At 47.9% G+C, this 16,498-nt stretch overlaps 2 protein-coding genes and 1 long non-coding RNA gene across 11 annotated transcripts; 1 reads left to right on the forward strand and 2 right to left on the reverse strand.

Annotated features, from left to right (window-relative positions):
• Positions 1–26: 26 nt before the first annotated feature.
• Positions 27–1,758, reverse strand: nme6 (NME/NM23 nucleoside diphosphate kinase 6). The gene is made up of 6 exons (XM_088361599.1): positions 1,522–1,758; positions 1,283–1,380; positions 1,089–1,191; positions 972–1,011; positions 704–864; positions 27–314 (listed from the first exon to the last, which is right to left on the reverse strand). Exons 2-6 carry the CDS (start codon positions 1,373–1,375, stop codon positions 163–165), a joined length of 549 nt encoding a protein of 182 aa, XP_088217725.1. The 5' UTR covers positions 1,376–1,380; positions 1,522–1,758; the 3' UTR covers positions 27–162.
• A 1,936-nt stretch (positions 1,759–3,694) lies between these two features.
• Positions 3,695–5,431, forward strand: LOC148381336 (uncharacterized). The gene is made up of 2 exons (XR_015854275.1): positions 3,695–4,410; positions 5,120–5,431. It is a non-coding gene; the product is annotated as an uncharacterized LOC148381336 (long non-coding RNA).
• On the reverse strand, positions 5,055–16,392 carry LOC148381337 (low density lipoprotein receptor adapter protein 1). Of its 9 annotated transcripts, XM_088361223.1 has the most exons (14): positions 16,245–16,392; positions 15,461–15,884; positions 12,977–13,119; positions 12,509–12,621; positions 11,528–11,642; positions 11,274–11,346; positions 11,118–11,195; positions 10,944–11,059; positions 10,797–10,831; positions 9,807–9,866; positions 6,432–6,633; positions 5,784–5,824; positions 5,649–5,708; positions 5,064–5,313 (listed from the first exon to the last, which is right to left on the reverse strand). In XM_088361223.1, exons 2-14 carry the CDS (start codon positions 15,543–15,545, stop codon positions 5,271–5,273), a joined length of 1,164 nt encoding a protein of 387 aa, XP_088217349.1. In that variant the 5' UTR covers positions 15,546–15,884; positions 16,245–16,392; the 3' UTR covers positions 5,064–5,270. The 9 variants fall into 9 exon arrangements, 8 of the variants coding, with proteins under 8 accessions (XP_088217351.1, XP_088217349.1, XP_088217352.1 ...); XM_088361225.1 differs by lacking the exons at positions 15,461–15,884; positions 16,245–16,392 and adding an exon at positions 14,431–14,860 and having other exon boundaries at positions 5,055–5,313; XR_015854274.1 differs by lacking the exons at positions 5,064–5,313; positions 5,649–5,708; positions 5,784–5,824 and adding exons at positions 7,199–7,740; positions 7,827–7,931 and having other exon boundaries at positions 6,491–6,633.
• Between the last annotated feature and the right edge of the window lie 106 nt (positions 16,393–16,498).

Genomic DNA, 16,498 nt, shown 5'->3' on the forward strand with positions numbered 1-16,498 from the left:
ATAAAACATGCTCTTAGTGACACCAATACAATACAATTCATCTTTATTTAGACTGCCCTTTACAGAGCATAATATTAAATAAGAACAGAGCACATCACAATAATACAATCACATCCTTGAAAAAAAGGGGAAAGTCATTTTGCGTAACAGCAGATTTCAGCTTTAGCGCTGAGCCGAGAGTGTGTGGACGTGTTGCCGAGGATCGTAGTGTACCTGTCCCGACCGGAAAGATGGCTCCTCCCTCTCCATCCACTCGTCGGGCCGGAAGTCCGGGAAGAAGAAAGCTATTTCTCTGCGGGCTGACTCGGCGGAATCTGGAGGAAAGGAGAGCGGGATTTGAATCTTTTTGGACAACAATGGGAAGAAAATACATACGCACAGGAAAGTTAGGAAATGGATGTAAATATAAACACTTATCAATCTTGTGCAATATAAATATTAAAAAAATACCTTTGTCATTAATATTAACAGTCGTTAACAAAAACAACATTTTAGCTCACGCTAAGGTTAGCTATCAGCACTAGTCGCATTTGGCTAGCTACAATATACGAATATAGTATTACAGTTAAGCCTGCAATGAAATCTCAAGTGAGCGCAGCGCGTATGATTGATTTAATAACTTCATATTTGCCAGCAACTTATTTCAACACAAGACAACAAGCAGATTCAAGAATTGGTTAGCAAAAGTGAAGGCAGAGCTCACCTGAGCCGTGTGTGGTGTTGCGCGTGTCCGTGAGGCCAAACTGAGCTCGCAGGGAGGTCGGGGAGGTGTATCGGGCTCGGAACACTTTGGTGGGACCCATCAGTTGCCTCCAGTGGCAGATGGCGTCCTCTCGGGCTAAAATGTACGCCCGTATCGGGCCGCTGTGCCGCACCAAACAAGCATAACCCTGACTACTTGCTCCAAATTTGATTTCATTCCATCTCATATTATCCAACATGTTTTCAAGGCCTGACAGGATCTTGCTTACCTTGACATGAACTCAACAAGCCTTTGGTAGAAGAATCTCCCTGAAGATCAATCAAGATTACAGTCAACGTTAATACAACGCTCAGTGGCGTGCTGGCTGGCAGGTTGGGTCCCGCACCTGAATGCTCAGAATAAAACTTCTCAGAGTTTTGTCGTTTCCACACCAGATCTTTACATCGAACGATTACAAAGTGGTTATCCAGGATGCTTTGGTGAAGCGCCTGCAAGACAGGATTTTTCTTATTTCTAAGTTTTAATGTATTTGTAATTGTGTTATTTTTAAGGTGGTGCTTGAATGAAGGTCCTACATACCTCCAGCATGAGAGGATGAGCCACTGCATCTGGTTTGATGACCGCCAGGGTGAGCTGCAGCGCTTTGGACAGGCGACACGCAGTCACCAACATTGGCTCTGTTTTTTCAAAAGAAAGGGCAACATATGGATTGTGAATCCAGTCCAGGAAGCTTCCAATTTTAAATGATTTTTTTAAAGCAAGCTAAGTGCTAGCATGTCGAGCGAAATCAATCGTTTTCGGCTCGACCGGCAGCTTACCGGAAGTCTTATTTGAGGGCTCCAAAATGCTCGTAAACTTTCAAAGAACATCGACAAGTGCCGCCGTCGTGTTGGGATTATTAAATGTTTTTCTTTTCTTTTCTCTTGTTGTGTCATTTATAACTGTCGTAGGAAAATGATAAGGTATAGATGATACGCGTAGGACGGGACCACTTGGTCCGTCAGTCAAATATGCCACCGGAAATGGTCCATTTCTTCTTCGTCGTGGTCGTCTTCTTCTACGTTTTCTTCTTCTTCTTCAGTTTTTTTAATTGAATCGAAAATTAAAAACATTAAAAGCACTAGACACACTCAATGCATGATAATGTGTAGATATCTTGCTTTCGCTTTATTTAATATTGCAAGATACAAAAACTTAAAGACATAAAGGATAAAAGTTATTAAAGCTTTAAAGTCTTGCGCATAATCTTGACTAGTCCAGGATCCTTAGTGGCAAAAACAAAGCCTGCCACAAGTGATGCATAAGATACTTTGCCTCCTGTGCTGCAAAATAGTTGATAGGTTGAATGTTCCCTGCAAGTGGCTGGCAACCAGTGCAGGGTGTGCAGGGTGTACCCCTCCTCTGGCCCCAAAGTCAGCTGGAAGAAACTTCAGCTCCCTCACAGTCCTAATGAGGTCATATACTGCAGAAAATGCATCTGTGGTATGTGGCACAGATGAGAGGTGAAGTATGTCGAGCGCATGCCAACTGTGCCAAAAGGGCCACACCCCACATGAGGCGGGATGCCAGAGAACAAGATGGAGGAATGGGAGTGGGTGAAAGAAAGTACCATCAAGACTCTTAGCTCTTCCACCTGTCCTGGTCATGTGATCCAGCAGTGCCACAGCTGTCAGGAGGGTGCCGGTCTGAGCTTAGCTTACTTTTAGATTAGAAAAAGCATTTGATTTCATTTCATTGTAACGTGGAGCGCACGTGGAGCCCCCATTCACTTCCCCATTACAAGGAGGACGTGACAATTCCTTTAATGCCCTCAATTATTGTAAGAGCCAATGAAGTTATGTGAGTCTTTCCTGTGACACGTCGGCGCCTCATTAGGACACCACACGAAAGACGGTAGAGTGAAGACGAGGAACACCAAAGCGCCTCCAGGAACAAACATATTCGGGGCCCCCGTTTCAAGTCAAGTCAAATCTCATGACGTCGGAGGAGCCGCACCAAATCCTCACCTGTTCTCTCTTTGAGCCTAAATGCCGGCGACCTTTGAACTTTCTCCCTGCGACAGCTGCGTCAACCTCGGTGCAACTGACGTGCCCGGGAAGGACAGAGAGTGGCATTCATCTCGTATCAGCAGCTAAGGAGTCTGCAACATGATCCAAATGGACTGGACGCGTCCATAGGATCCCTATACTGCCTTTTTGGCTTCTTATTGACATCTGAAGTGAAATGGTTGACTTCAACAGACTTTCCTCAGAATGCGCGTGGAGCCCCTCGACAAGTGCCGGCCGGCGATCAGCTGCCCCGTGGGGAGCAACAGCGAGTTTACCACTTGCGCCTGGGCCATTGTGTCTGATTTAAGCGGCCGCGCATTCCCGCAATGACAAAAGTCACCCGCGACTCCGGCACACGCAGCGGCAGCTGACACGAGTGGAAATGTTGCATTTGAGGTCAGCGGCCCGCAACCTTGGCCGACGGCCACGGGAAATATCGAACCGCTGTCCAATTTGGATGACTTCCTGACAGAGACCACCCCAAAAATTGAAAATAAACGTTACTATTTCTGGAGGGCGAGTGCCTCGGAAATAGCGAGCGCGTCGGGTTTCAATATAAGCCCCCCCGCGCGCAGCCGGAGCTTTCTGTGAACGAGGGCCCCGGGTTCCGATCGCGCCCCGACCCCGGATGCTGATTTTAGAACACAGGTGTTGACCTTGGCGCGATGGCTCGTGCTTGCGGCAGGGGAAAATGAACCAGAGGCCCGCTGACGGCCATATGTTCCCCCCGGATTCCTTCGAGCGGTCAAAAATGGCCTGGCGATAATTACGGAGGACGTATCGACGGCGAGCCTGAAGAAGGAAAGATGTGATTGTTAATTTTGAACAAGCCTTCCTTTTTCTGTCTGTGACATGCGATAACGAGTCCTCCAAAGTCTAGCACAAAAAAAAAAAAACCAGAAGACTTATAACAATTCGGCACTCGAAGCGAAGCAATGTCGATTTCAAAAGTGACAACACTGGACCCGATTGAATCGTATGTAAGAATTTGAAGAATCGTTTTGCTCACTAAGTGACAATCAGGCCGACAACTTTGAACGCCCTTGGCCGAGGTAACGTTTCAGTGGGAGAAATGCAGGCGTCAGCTGTGACCGCTGCGCAACGCCACCACACATGTCTAACACACATCGCATTGTTCTGCCCGTTTCTGCAAAAGAGAAGCCTTTGACATTTGCTGTAAAATGGAGGCAGGGTGGGCTGTTCATAGCCATGGAGGTGTAGGGTGTCTGGAGGCCAGTGTGAACAGCTGAGAGGTGTGATTTCACAGGCGGGCTCCCCACTGTCAAGGGCCCTGATTGGGCCGGACAGCAGGCGCAAAGGAGAGGCCCCCGCCACCGCTAAAGGACACCAACAGGTGGGAGGCCGCTTCAGAGTTGGGGTGGGGGCGGCTCGCCTCGCCGGGCTGGGATAGAAAAGGCCGAGCGGCCAGGCCGCGGCGGCGTGCTTGGACGGACGGGAGCGCGGACGGTCTTGCTTGTCAGGAAGTCCTTGGCCAGAGATACTCCATTGAACGTCAGCAGACTGAAAGTGAGACTTTTTTTTTTTTTCTTTGATTGGTTGTTTTTGTTCTTCTCCTTGAGTGGGAAGGCGGCCAGCCGGCCGGCCACACAGAAAAAGGGCAGCTACTGGTAACTCGGCTTCAAAGTCATTCATCCAAAGGTCAGTTATTTCATTTTGATGACAATGTTTAATGTACGTGATAAAATGTTGTCCTAAAGTTGCTTCCTTACTCTCTAAAGTGGACACCGCTGATTTCTGTCTGGGCCCTAAAAGACACTTTGAGTGTGTTTTTTTTTCCCTGTTTTTTACACTCTCTTTGACTTTTGGAAAGTTCTTATTCAGCGTTGAAAGGCGGGATTGTGTTTCCACGCAGGATCCAGTTGTCGTTGCCCCTTGGGAGGACATGCTTCCTTATATCCTCATATTCATACAACCACTTATGGAATGTAAGGAAGTGTGTGGTGCCAAGGGGACTCCATCTCCGGCGGACAAGGGGGCGCTTTTCAGCCAGTCAAATAAAAAATGCTTGCTTGTGTTAAGCCTTTGTCTCCATGGGACAGTGGGGAGGGGGGGGGGGTCAGAGTGCGTCAGGACAACAGGTGAAAGAAGGCCGCCAGTTTTAGCTTGCCTCAACGCTCAGAGGATTGACAGGGTACAGCTGTCGCCCCCTTTATAGCCACTACGGGTGTTCACAAAGGGGGCTCAAAGGGGGGTGTCAAAGGGGGGGTTCAGCGATGCGGTGCTGTCAATGACGGCTGCATTTGGACAAGGAGACCTAAAAATAGGAATTTTCTGCTCCATACTGCTTTATTTTCAGATATTCCCTCATGTTGGATGAGTAATATTGCATCTGTGTGTGTTTGTTTAGGTAAGAGTGAAGAGGATGCACCGACCTTCTCTCAATCTTTTTCTTCATCTTCTACTTGTCTCTCTTTGCTCAGCTGAAGCAACACCTTGCTGTGGCTGGTCAAACGGAACCAAGTCAGGTGTTTCTGTGAGGTTTGGTCCCCTTCAACCAGCTACTGCGTCGTGCATTCAGTCAGCGGACGCCCGGCCACATGCCTGGTTGTCATAGTAACAATGAGAGATGGATCGTTGATGTGCAGCGTCGCGTCGCGTTAGTCAGTATGTGTGGATGTGCATGCGAAAAGTCAATAAATCAATAAAGTAATCAAAGGACTGCTTTGTTAATTGCACAATAGACATTCTACAAGAGGTGCACTTGTCACAGTGGTACTACAAAAGGTGATTATTCTTATCAGTACTCATCGTATATTATAATCATACAAGTATTATCATGAATACAAAGACAACAATCAAGCGTTAATGACTAATTCTACGATGATCATAAAATAAACACCGTGTGTTTGTAATCAAGTTATTCTCAACATACATACAAATTGTATTGCAGTGTAAACGTCTCATGAAGCCAGCCAGCACGTCGGCCATTTTGAAACCTGCAGACACAAAAAAACAAAAAAGTCAAATATTTTATTAGGCAGTTGTCCTTGAAATAAAAACGTGATTCTTGCCTTTTAGCAGTCAATCTCGTTCTTGTGTTGCAGATGCAGGCCTGTGGACAGAAATGAGACAATTACATGCAGTTGATTTCAAGGATACAGCTATGGATCATACATGATGCATAGATGTATGATCTATCGAATTTCAAATGTTTTATGTGTATTTAAAGTAGATGTCTTAATTGATAGTGATTCAAGCTTACTGGGTCATTTTTAGGAGGAAAACAAAACTTAGGAAAAATGGTAATATTTCATATATATATATAAAAAAAAAACAAAGACAACCTATACATTGTCATGTTTTAATAAAAAGAAAAGCCTTATGTGATCTTTTTTGTTTTTACCCCAAAATAAGCCTTACTATACATGGTTATTTTTTTTTTATAATCAAAAAAAGGCCTTACTATACATGATCATTAAAAAAAAAAAGTGTTATCTACGCGTCCTCGAACATTAGCCGTGAATGTTCTGGGGGGGGGGGATCGAACTTGCTCATCTGTCAATCAAAGCTTTCAATGGTCTCCACGCGACGACGCTTACGGAAGCATTGAAAGCCAAGCAGCTCACTCACTCGCTCGCTCTCTCTCTCGCTCACTTGAGGAATGAGAGCTCGCGTCGCTGACTCACATGTTCTGCAACGGCGCCGTCATTTTTTGATACCTTAACGTCGCGCGCGCCGAGCCCGGTTGAGCACCTGCAGCCGCCGCCGCCGCCGCCGCAGCATCCTCTGTTGCATCTTCCAGACCGAGCATGGCAGCTTGAGAAGGTCTTGCTTCCTTCGCCTGCCTGCCTGCCTGCCATGAGCCGCCCGCTGGTTGTGATCCACTCGGCGCTCCTGTTGCTCTTCGGAAGCGACGTGTTCCTGGTGGGGGCAAGTAAGTGACTCCACCACATTCGGTCAATCCTAATAATGACAGCGAGGTCTCTTTTGGACATTTCATTAGGTACCCCCGCACAGTCTATCTACAATGTCATCCGCATACAAGAAATGGACAGTTATATCGGTCATTTGTGTCAATATTTTCATTTCACAATATCCGCTTAAGTAGTCGAGTAGCTCTGATTTTTGTCTTCTATCGATATTTCTTTCATGCAGCCATAAATAAGAGAATTCCAAAGGGTCACTTCATCTTTGCGGGTTCAAAAAAAAACAAAAAATTGTACACATCACATTGAAAAACATGTGACTGAGGTGTCATTTTTAAACTGGATTCATATTTGAAAATAATGAGTCTCGCCTCAGGCTTCCCCGAGTTGAGTTGAGTTTCCTCCCACGTCCCCCAAAACATCAGCGCTTGGTGACATCGAGGCAAAAAGGCTCGGAGGATGATCACATAACGCATCTCCAGAGAGCAACTTTGTCAAAGAATCATCTCCGCGCACGCAGCTCTCAAAGTGAATGTAAAGGAAACTAATTTAGAACTTACATTGATGCAAATGTGCGATGGGCGGGGGGGGCTTGCTCAGAAGGAAGGCAAGCAACTCCCAGGTGATTCCCATCAAACATGTCGTGTGACCTAAATCAACCGTGCAGAGAACCTCGATTACAGTCTGTTCCGCTTTTGTAATCGGCTGTCCTCTAAAAGGTGATAGATGCTCACCCGCTGACACAGTAAGGGAACATCCACAGAGGCGGATTTGAAAAGAAGCCAATAAAGAAAACAAACGATGCTACGTGGTGCCTTCAAATAGCCCAATTTGTCAAGCGCAAGCAGGGAAAAGGGGGGGGGGCAAAAGACAAGCTGCATTGTAGCCAAAGCAGTTTGTCTTCCTTGAATGAAAGGAGGCCCCTCGTTATTCTCAAGTGTGACAGTGATGGAAAGTGCCACAGCTTGTGCACAATTAGCTCCTCGCCGCTTGCCCAAATTCAAGATCCACGGTTCCGTTTCCGTCCTCCTCGGTCAGATCGGCCGCCGGCTCCCGTCAACGTGTCCGTCGTTCACCTCAGCTCCGACTCGGCGACCGTCTCCTGGGAGGTCCCCGAGGGGGACGTCATCATCGGCTTTTCGGTCTCGCAGCAAGTAAGTGTGCAAGTTTGAAGAAATATCAAGCTACTTGAAAGTGGAGGTCTTCACGCTTCTCCTTCAGAGGCAGGACCGGCACACGCAGCGCTTCATCCGGGAAGTCAACACCAGCAGCCGAGCTTGCGTCCTGTGGGACCTGCAGGAGGACACGGACTACGTGATCCAGGTGCAGTCCATCGGCCTCTACGGCGAAAGCCAAGCCAGCAAGAAGGTCCACTTTCGCACGCTCAAGAAGAGCGAGCGCTTTCCCTCCAACAGTTCCAACCAAGGTGGGTTGGTTCGCCCCGCACAAACATCCCTTGCTAATTGAAACAAAGCAAAGGGGCAACCTGAAGCGGTTACGTTGTCCTCTGTATTTGATGATCTGACACCCAACAAATTACTCACACACTGGGATTGGGATAAAAACGTCCACGGGTGCAAGTTTTCAAGTCCTGCCATAAACTAAAAAGCTCGGCCAGCGTCACTCTTTGTTCCTTTGGCTTCAGAGTTAATCATGCGCAACTTATTAGCACTTCTTATGTGAAGTTAAAAGGGCGTCGCCTATGAAAGCTAACCAAGTGCAAAGTGCTGAGTGGGCAAAAGATGCTCGCATGGCCGCCGACGGCTAACTGCGGCATTTATCACAATCGGGGCGCCTCTCTCTCTCTCTCTCCACTTTGAGCAGCCGTGAATGGACTTTTGCGACCATCACGAGTCCCCGGGGACACCCGCACTGAGACTGCAAATACCAAAATCCATCTTTGAATGGCCTCCACGTGAGCCCATTTTCTGGGCTGGTTAGGCTAAGTGAAGCGCTGGAAGATTTCCATGTAGTCGGCGGGTTAAGAGCCCGCTGAGTGCCAGCTAACACTCAGTGGATCCACTTAGGAGGCTGAGCGGTAGCACAAGATGGGTATTTACCAGCGCGGCCACTGTATTAGCAGAGCACTTAGTAAAAGGTCAACTTGGTGTGCGACCCCTCGCCCCGCCCCCTCCCTCCCTCCTCTAGATGACCCCACAGTGCAGGGCCTGGAGAGGTCACGACATCTGCAGACAGGAGAGCTCATCATCATAGTGGTGGTTTTGCTCATGTGGGCAGGTAGGTTGCTCAACTCGACTTTCATTTGGAGAAGACTTTTAAGAACCCCCCTCGCTGGCTCGCCTGCCTGCGTCCTCCCTCCCTCCCTCCCTCCCTCCCTCCTTTGCGTGCAGCCGTCATCGCCCTGTTCTGCCGCCAGTATGACATCATCAAGGACAACGACTCCAGCAACAACAAGGAGAAGGTCAAACCCACGTCGGAGAGGAGCACGCCGGAGCACCGCGTCGGCAAGGCAAGGCTTTGGTGCCAAGTGGCCCATCTCGGCTGGCCGGCCGGCCGGCTCCGACTTTGACACTTTTGACATTGTCACTTTTGTATCGGGACGACAAGTTCAATAGCAAGGACAAAGTGAGAATGAACGTCTTCATTTCAACCTCCGCAAATGATTCCGAGAAGTGACTTGTATACAAATTGGCATCCGGGCTTTTCTACCTGACACGCAGCGACTTGCCGCTGCGAGCTTTTCAAGGTCTCTGAAAGCAGCTGATGGAAAAGTCGAGAGTCGATGGCGGCAGAGCGAGGCAGTCGCTTCACTTGTTTTTGCCATTTGGCCAATTTTTCAAGGCCATTTTTCATCTCAAGTGCCAATTGATTGTTTGGTTTTGTTCTTGTGTTGCAGTTTCACCCATCCGTGCCGTCCATCAACATCATCGAAGTGTGACGCCGATCAAAAGAGAACACAAATGCAACACACAACCTCGGGGAGCGCAGCGGCATCAGTGTACATTTGCATTTTTTGATATTAGCAATGCTATCATGAATAGTTGTACTCTTTGAGGCTACGCAATAATCAATACAGTCGAGGTTTGGATTGGAGCATTTTACTTTTTGGCATTAGTGAACTTTATCATACTACAATATCCTAGAAAACACGTTCCGTTGCAATAGCAAAATCATATTTTGACCCCCCCCCCCCCATGTTCCACATACCGTGCTGGATGGACTCTGCTGACCTGCATGCAAGCCATCTGCCGGTAGAGATGCGTCTTGCTAAATTGAACACCAGATCAAAAAAAAAAAAAAGACAAATGTGTCAGAGTTCATATGTGTACATTTCTCACTTGTACCAAATAAAACTTTTCCATCTCAAATTCTCCTGACTTACTCGGATGTCAAATTAAATTCCACACAATATGTGGAGACGTTTCACCGCAAGATATTCTTGACAGCCCGTTAGCGTGGCAACGTGCTGCTTGGATACAAAACGGAGAAGTGAGGTGCCTCAACAAATTTGTTTGAAAAGCACAAAGAAAAGAAAGGAGGAAACGAGACATGGCTGCGACATGCCGTCCGTCTTCCAAGAAAAGTTATTCGGGGTTCTTGTACCAGCTGTGCACTTGTGAGGGACACTGAGTGCTTGTGTCTCAAGGATGATAGTGGCTTTATTGTGAAGTTGTCCGAATTGTGGCAAGAGGAGGATCACGGTGGTTGTCCTCACGGTGGTGCTTTTGATGGTTGTCCTCATTGAGGCAACATTGCGGGTCCACACTGATCCCACTGCGCTCGAGCGATCCCCTTGGTCTCTCGCGGTCCGACCGACTTCAAGATTCAAAGCTGCATGGGCAAAGACGGGTCAGGAGCCGGGCTTGACCATTCTGATGGAGAGACGGGGGGACACTTTTGTTTTGAATCCTTCAAAGAAGATGTCTAAGATCTGGGAGGATGATGATGAGGAGGATGAAGATCAAGCAAAATAAAAAGGAGAAATGGAGAGGATTGGAAAGGGAGGCCTGCTACAGAGCCACACACAACATTGTGGAGCGTCCACTGGAATCCATCAAGGAGCCTTACCACTGCCTGCTGTGTCCTCTACGTCCATGCTGCTGCACGTCACGTAAGCAACACAAAAGCACCACATCTAACCATTTTCTTTTTTATCTCAACTTATTTCAATTCTGAATAAAAGACATTGAAGGTTACCTTGCCAAAAGGTCATCCAGTCCGTCGTCCACGTCCTGCACAGATAGAAAACAAAACTCAATACACGCAAGCATGATTAGCATGTAAGCATGATTGGAGTGCCATGTGCTCATGAGGTAGACCATCCAAACATTTTGGCCAACCTACCCAGGAGTCGTGTTTGACGGGTCGCCTCCGAGCGGGGTTGCTGCGAGGCGACGGCGAGCTGATGGAGGTGGACAGGAACGGCCGACGCAGCATCTTGTCGGCGCCGCCGGACGCGTCTGAAGAGAACGCCGCCAGCTTGACTTACCAGGAATTGAGTTCTTTGGATCTTCTTACCTGCGGGAAGGCAGCGAGCGTCTGTTGCCGCCCCGTGGCCGTTGGTGGCGGCTGCGCTTCTTGCCTTCCTGCTTTTATCTGCAAAGACAAGAGCAAACATACGGGGATGGGAAGAGGTGATGATTGGGAATTTTGAGGGAGGGCCGTTCAAATGACCTTGTTGAGCAAGCTCCCAAAGATCCAGGGCCACTTTGAAGGCCTGTGCCACAGTCAGCGTCACGGCCTGAGCCTGCGCCAAGAACACAAATATTTCATCATGTGCAGGTGTGCCTAAATTTGTGGCTGTGTAGTGTAAAATTGAGGCTACCACAAGATGGCGCCAAACTGCCACAATTGCTGCAAGTGTGACTGTTTCAAAAGGTTTTTGTTTTGTCAGTGTCAGGCAAAAAAAAAAAAAAAGAAAAACCTACAATCTTCTTCTTCTGGCAGAGGAAGGCGTGACACTCCAGCGTCTCGTTGAAAGCGCTCTGAGACACGTAGGCAAACACCTTGTCCTGGCTTTTGTCTGCTGTGCAGTACGAGATTCTGCAAAGAAAGCAAGTCAAAATAGGTCGATGAAAAAATGGCAGTTCATGTTCATATCTGAATCAGTATCCACTACTAAATACAAATACATTTTTCCATTTATTATTCCAATGTCATTTTAGATTTGACTCCATTGTAGTATATGAACTGATATGTCACAAGGGTGATCAGTGTCTTGTATTAGAATCTTTTTGTGGTGCTGAATCCAAAGGCTGCCTTTGGATTCAGCACCACACGTCATTTTGTGGAGCTTGTAAAGGCAAAAGGAATCATGATTGACAGCATGCTTGAGAAGGTTGTGTGCACGCACGCACGCACACACAAATGCCAAACGTTTGATCCCCCCCCTTGACTGTGATGAGCGAGGTAGAGGAATATCAATTTCATAGCACCACTCTTGATAGCTGCACCTGCAAATGCTCACAAGATGAAAATGCACTTACTTTCAGTACTTCACAAAACCAAGAGCCAAGAGCCATTCAAGCATTTCTATGGAAATATTTCAAAGAATTTCAGGGCTCATTTGGGTAGGCAGCACTGGGATATCGACCTTGCTTGTGACAATACGTATGTCAGCGACGGCTGACAGCGCAGCTTTCAACCGGGCCAATTAGCGGATTCAAGATTAGACGACGGCGCCAGATCAAACGACCACGCCAGTCCCCAGCCCGGAGGTCTGTTGTGGCAGATAAGGTGGATCAGGGGACACACACACACCGCACACGTCCTGCCTCCTTACCTCCACTACGGAATTATTTTTAATAAGATTTAGCCTTAAAAAAAAAGGGGGGGGGGATGGCTGGGTCCCGCTTTCAATCATTTTGTTATTTGGAGCAGTCGAGGGTTCCTTTCCAAACACGAGTCACCTGTAGATGGAGACGTTTTCGACCAGGTCCGCCGTGTCCGTGTCGGTAATGACGATGCCTTTCGGGGAGACGGTCAGCGTGACTTTGCGGAACTTCTTAGCGCCGGCTCTGGCCTGAGGAGTTCAAAAACAAATCAATTCTGACGGCGTGAGGTAAAAATGGTTTCAAATGGCCTCTTGAAATGTGTGAAAAGTGCAAAGCCGCCACTTCAATAAGCGCAATCGTGCATGCGAGTGCTAACGACGGCAGGGAAAAAAACCCCACACACAATAAGATGGTCTTATCGCATCAGAAAGAAAATCAAATCAAATCAGCCGTTCCCGTCAAGTCGCTGGGTTTCCAAGGGAACAGACGGAGACAAGCGCGCACATGCCGCTAGAAATCAATTCCGAATTAATACGAAGGTTGGCTTGACGTGGACAAACAAGAAACATCCAGCAGTGAGGATTTCTTCCTTTGGTCACTCACCGTGGTAACGATCCTGCGGATGGCGGCGGCGGCCATGTCTTCCCCTTTGGGCTGCCCCACTAATGTCATTCCCAGGTACTTGAGGTTGAACGCCATGCCCTCCAACAGAGTCTCTTTGGTGTCCGTCCAGTTCTCGGGAAGCTCTGCATTGGGGACAACGCCACACAAAACACACCGGGCGTTAAATATACACGCAAGAGAACACACAGGGAGAATCAATTAGCAAACAAAATGGGCAGCAGAGAATTATTTTTTTTTGCTTAACTTTTGGGATGTTTGTGCTGGCGAGCCAAGCAAAATCACCTCCAGATGTGCACGCAAGTAAGGCAGCAAACAAAGCTTTAGCCCAGATTAGAAGCAATTGATCCTGCATATTAAGGCTCCAATCTGGACATTCAAAGTGATCCAGTCCAGCCAGGCTGAGCCATCTGCCAGCAGCACACGCACACGCGTAGCCTTCCCGCTAGCCCGCGCTAGCGCCTTCCAATAACTCTGAATTATTAAGTCGTCTTCAATCGCGCCTGGCTCGCCGCTTGGGTGAGTTTGATGTTAGCCCGTGCGAGCGAGTCCCGCTCAACTGCAACGGTTTGAAAAATGATACAATCCCAAATGATATGAAATGTGGCTGTGGAAATTGTCAAACTTGTTTTTCAGGCCCAGCCTGCATCCGCACCCCCCCTCCATCTGATCATATGCATTCTCTTTGCATTGACAGTTTTATTCTTCATCAGAGGCTATTTTGAATCTGGGACACCACCTTGATGGGGGGGGGGGGAAATAGGCCGCACGTTTGGGGAGGAGGACGGCGGCTCGCTCGCTCGCTCGCACATTTGCGCCTTACGTCGCAAAAGCAAGAAAAAACAAAGCCCCCGACCCCCCCATTAAAAAGCCATTAGGGTATTAAATGGAGCCTCTGAGAGGTAACCTAGCAGCTGCTCCTCAAATATTGACAACAATAACAAGGAGGGGGAGCAAAGGCCTGCCGTTGCTAGGCAACCGCATCCCCAACAACCCCGGAGGAAGGCGGAGCTTACAAAGCACATCGCTGAACGCTTGGCAGAGCATCACACCAGCCACTTGAATGTGTTCAACATGATCGTTTCACCCCCCAAAATACTTTCATGGATACTTTTCATGGCATAGCCATGACTAATTAGAGCAGCATTTGAAGTGTGGCAATACTGTAGTTCTTCAGCTACCATTTGCATAATTCATAACAAGGTCAATCCATTAAAAATGATCAAATTTGCTTTTCAAAGCCGTGCTTGCTTTGAGTTTGTATGCAGCAAAAGCTCATCATTATTCATTCCAAAGTTATTTTTAGGCGCGGCGGCAACATTTACTTCCACGCTTTCACTTGGAGGACCATGACAGATACACACACAGTGGTCTGTCGATGTGTGTGTATGCCCGCGCCTTAGCACTCAAGCAAGCCTCCAAAGATAGCTTCTCACCATTTCCCGCTGTTGCATAATTCACTTCACCTCAACCGTCCGGGCCTCGAGGGACTTAATGCGAAAAGGCAACTTTTCCATCTGTTGAGGAGAGCTGCTTTCGATCCAACGCTAATTTTCTCCCAATTCAGGCTTGGCAACTTCTAACCAACATGGCCGGCCGACTTGCTGTTCAATTCTGGGGATCTGCGACATGTTGCAGGACCTATTCCTCACAATAAAGGTGACTTTAGTGTAAGAAATGCAATCTGGCACCAGCCAGCATTCTAATTGCAAGCACTGGTGCTTATTTATGCTGGCAGAGTTGTCTCCTCCGCTGAGACATAATGAGGCAGCGAGAGATAATTCTTTCTCAGCGGGGCTTTCCAACAGCCAGCCACGATCCCGAAAGCATAAGCGCTTCCTCCGAGATAGTCGGCGACAACAATAAGCGTTGCCCTTGATACTTTGTGATGCGAGTCAAAGGGACAGCTTGCACCGGAAGGCACACGCTGGGCATCATCCGCTATGACCTCGGCAGATGATAGATAAAATGTCACTTTGTTCGGGAGCAGCCGCAAAGATGAAGAGAGCCTCAAGGTTGTGGATGCTGAACTTGGGAAGAAGGAAGGAAGGAAAATAGCAGGTCACAATGTGAGGCGGATGCCATCAAGGATGGGGAAAGTGGTCCTCACGTAAGACATTTGGAAGGCAAACAACTTTGGAAGTTGTGTGTGGAAACACAACAAATCAAACAAAGGGCAGCATGAGCCACAAACAAGCAGCTGGTGGCTGAATGTGATGGCCTCGCAAAGCAGCTCGGACTCATTTCAAGTTCACGCATTGAGGACAAAAGTGAAAGCAACAAAAGCCACAAAAAAAGCAGCAATTTAAGGAGGTGCTACCTTTGGGGATGAACACCTGAAATGTGCACGTTCATTTCCCATACTGAAGACAATACTGAAGGCAACAAAAGGCACAAGCAACAGAATAATGATCTTTTTCAAATGCATTCTTGACTTAGCTGTTGGTGCAAGGCAGCCTGACTTACTTTCGTGCTTGGAAGTTCCCCACGTGTGCCGCGGGACGCCAGGGCTCTTGATGATCGCTCTCCCGGCGTTTTTCAGCGCGTCCATGGCCGACGGTGCAACTGGACGCTACCGGACGTCGTTCCTCTCCTCTTCGCTCGACAGGCAGGCAGGCGTCCTGTCGTCCTTGGCGTCCGTCCGGCTTGCCACTGTCGGTGTCCCGCTCGCTCGCTCGCTCCCTCCCTGCTGGTGCCCACCGGTGGTGAGCAACTAACGCCGAGCAGAGCGACACCCTGCCGGAGGCCGGCGTGTCTCCGGTGCTGATCGAGGGAGGGCGTGTTCCTCCCTCCCTCCCTCCCTCCAGGCTCTATAGGCGGCTCGCCCAAACTTACCCACATTTCCATTTTCTTTTTATCCTTTCTGTTCTTTTTTGACAGGGAATGTTATCTGAAATAATGTGTATGTTAGGTATAATAGCATGGCAAGTGTTACATGTTTTATAGTGATAAATGTCAAATGTAACATTGAATACGTTTATTTCAATGGACTTATCATACGGCAGAATTTTTTTCTTTTGTTTACACACTAACGACTTTTTCAAAAATCTAATGAAAAAAAATAGAACTGTATACAATTACAAATCTTAACATAATACGCAAGTTGGCGCTCTCTAGCGTTTATAGCGCGTCATTGCAGTTTTCCTTAAGCCAACAGATGCACTGTAATATCGTCTGTCATAGTGTGATATTTATTAACCCATCATCATTTTTGAACACCCACGAAGCAAATAAGTGTGTGAATAGTCACCTTAAGCATTATTCCGCTCTTTATTATAGTGGAGGGTTGGCCAAGGTGGTGGCATGGACATCATGCTGCTGCTGATTCTGCTGCTACAATGGTGGCGGTGTCTTGTGTTCATTTCAGCGGGTCTCAATCCTGCCCGTCTGCCACATATACGCAAACTCTACACACACTCTGATAGTGTGCGTGTGTCGAGGTGGAAGATACTTGCCATCTGTCCCAATACCTTTGCCGCAAGTCACCTTCGCCTGCAGTTTCAC

The sequence above is a fragment of the Syngnathus floridae genome, chromosome 19 (assembly GCF_059516105.1).
Source record: "Syngnathus floridae isolate MCC-2025c chromosome 19, RoL_Sflo_1.0, whole genome shotgun sequence".
NCBI lineage: Eukaryota > Metazoa > Chordata > Actinopteri > Syngnathiformes > Syngnathidae > Syngnathus > Syngnathus floridae.

Coding starts and splice junctions, on each gene's coding strand:
- nme6 (XM_088361599.1), bottom strand. CDS start 1,375: ATGTTGGTGACTGCGTGTCGCCTGTCCAAAGCGCTGCAGCTCACCCTG. Junction 1,192..1,282: donor CTCATCCTCTCATGCTGGAG/GTATGTAGGACC, acceptor CCTGTCTTGCAG/GCGCTTCACCAAAGCATCCT. Junction 865..971: donor CTTGTTGAGTTCATGTCAAG/GTAAGCAAGATC, acceptor GGTGCGGCACAG/CGGCCCGATACGGGCGTACA.
- LOC148381337 (XM_088361223.1), bottom strand. CDS start 15,545: ATGGACGCGCTGAAAAACGCCGGGAGAGCGATCATCAAGAGCCCTGGC. Junction 13,120..15,460: donor GGGAACTTCCAAGCACGAAA/GTAAGTCAGGCT, acceptor TCCCCAATGCAG/AGCTTCCCGAGAACTGGACG. Junction 11,347..11,527: donor TCTGCCAGAAGAAGAAGATT/GTAGGTTTTTCT, acceptor TTCTTGGCGCAG/GCTCAGGCCGTGACGCTGAC.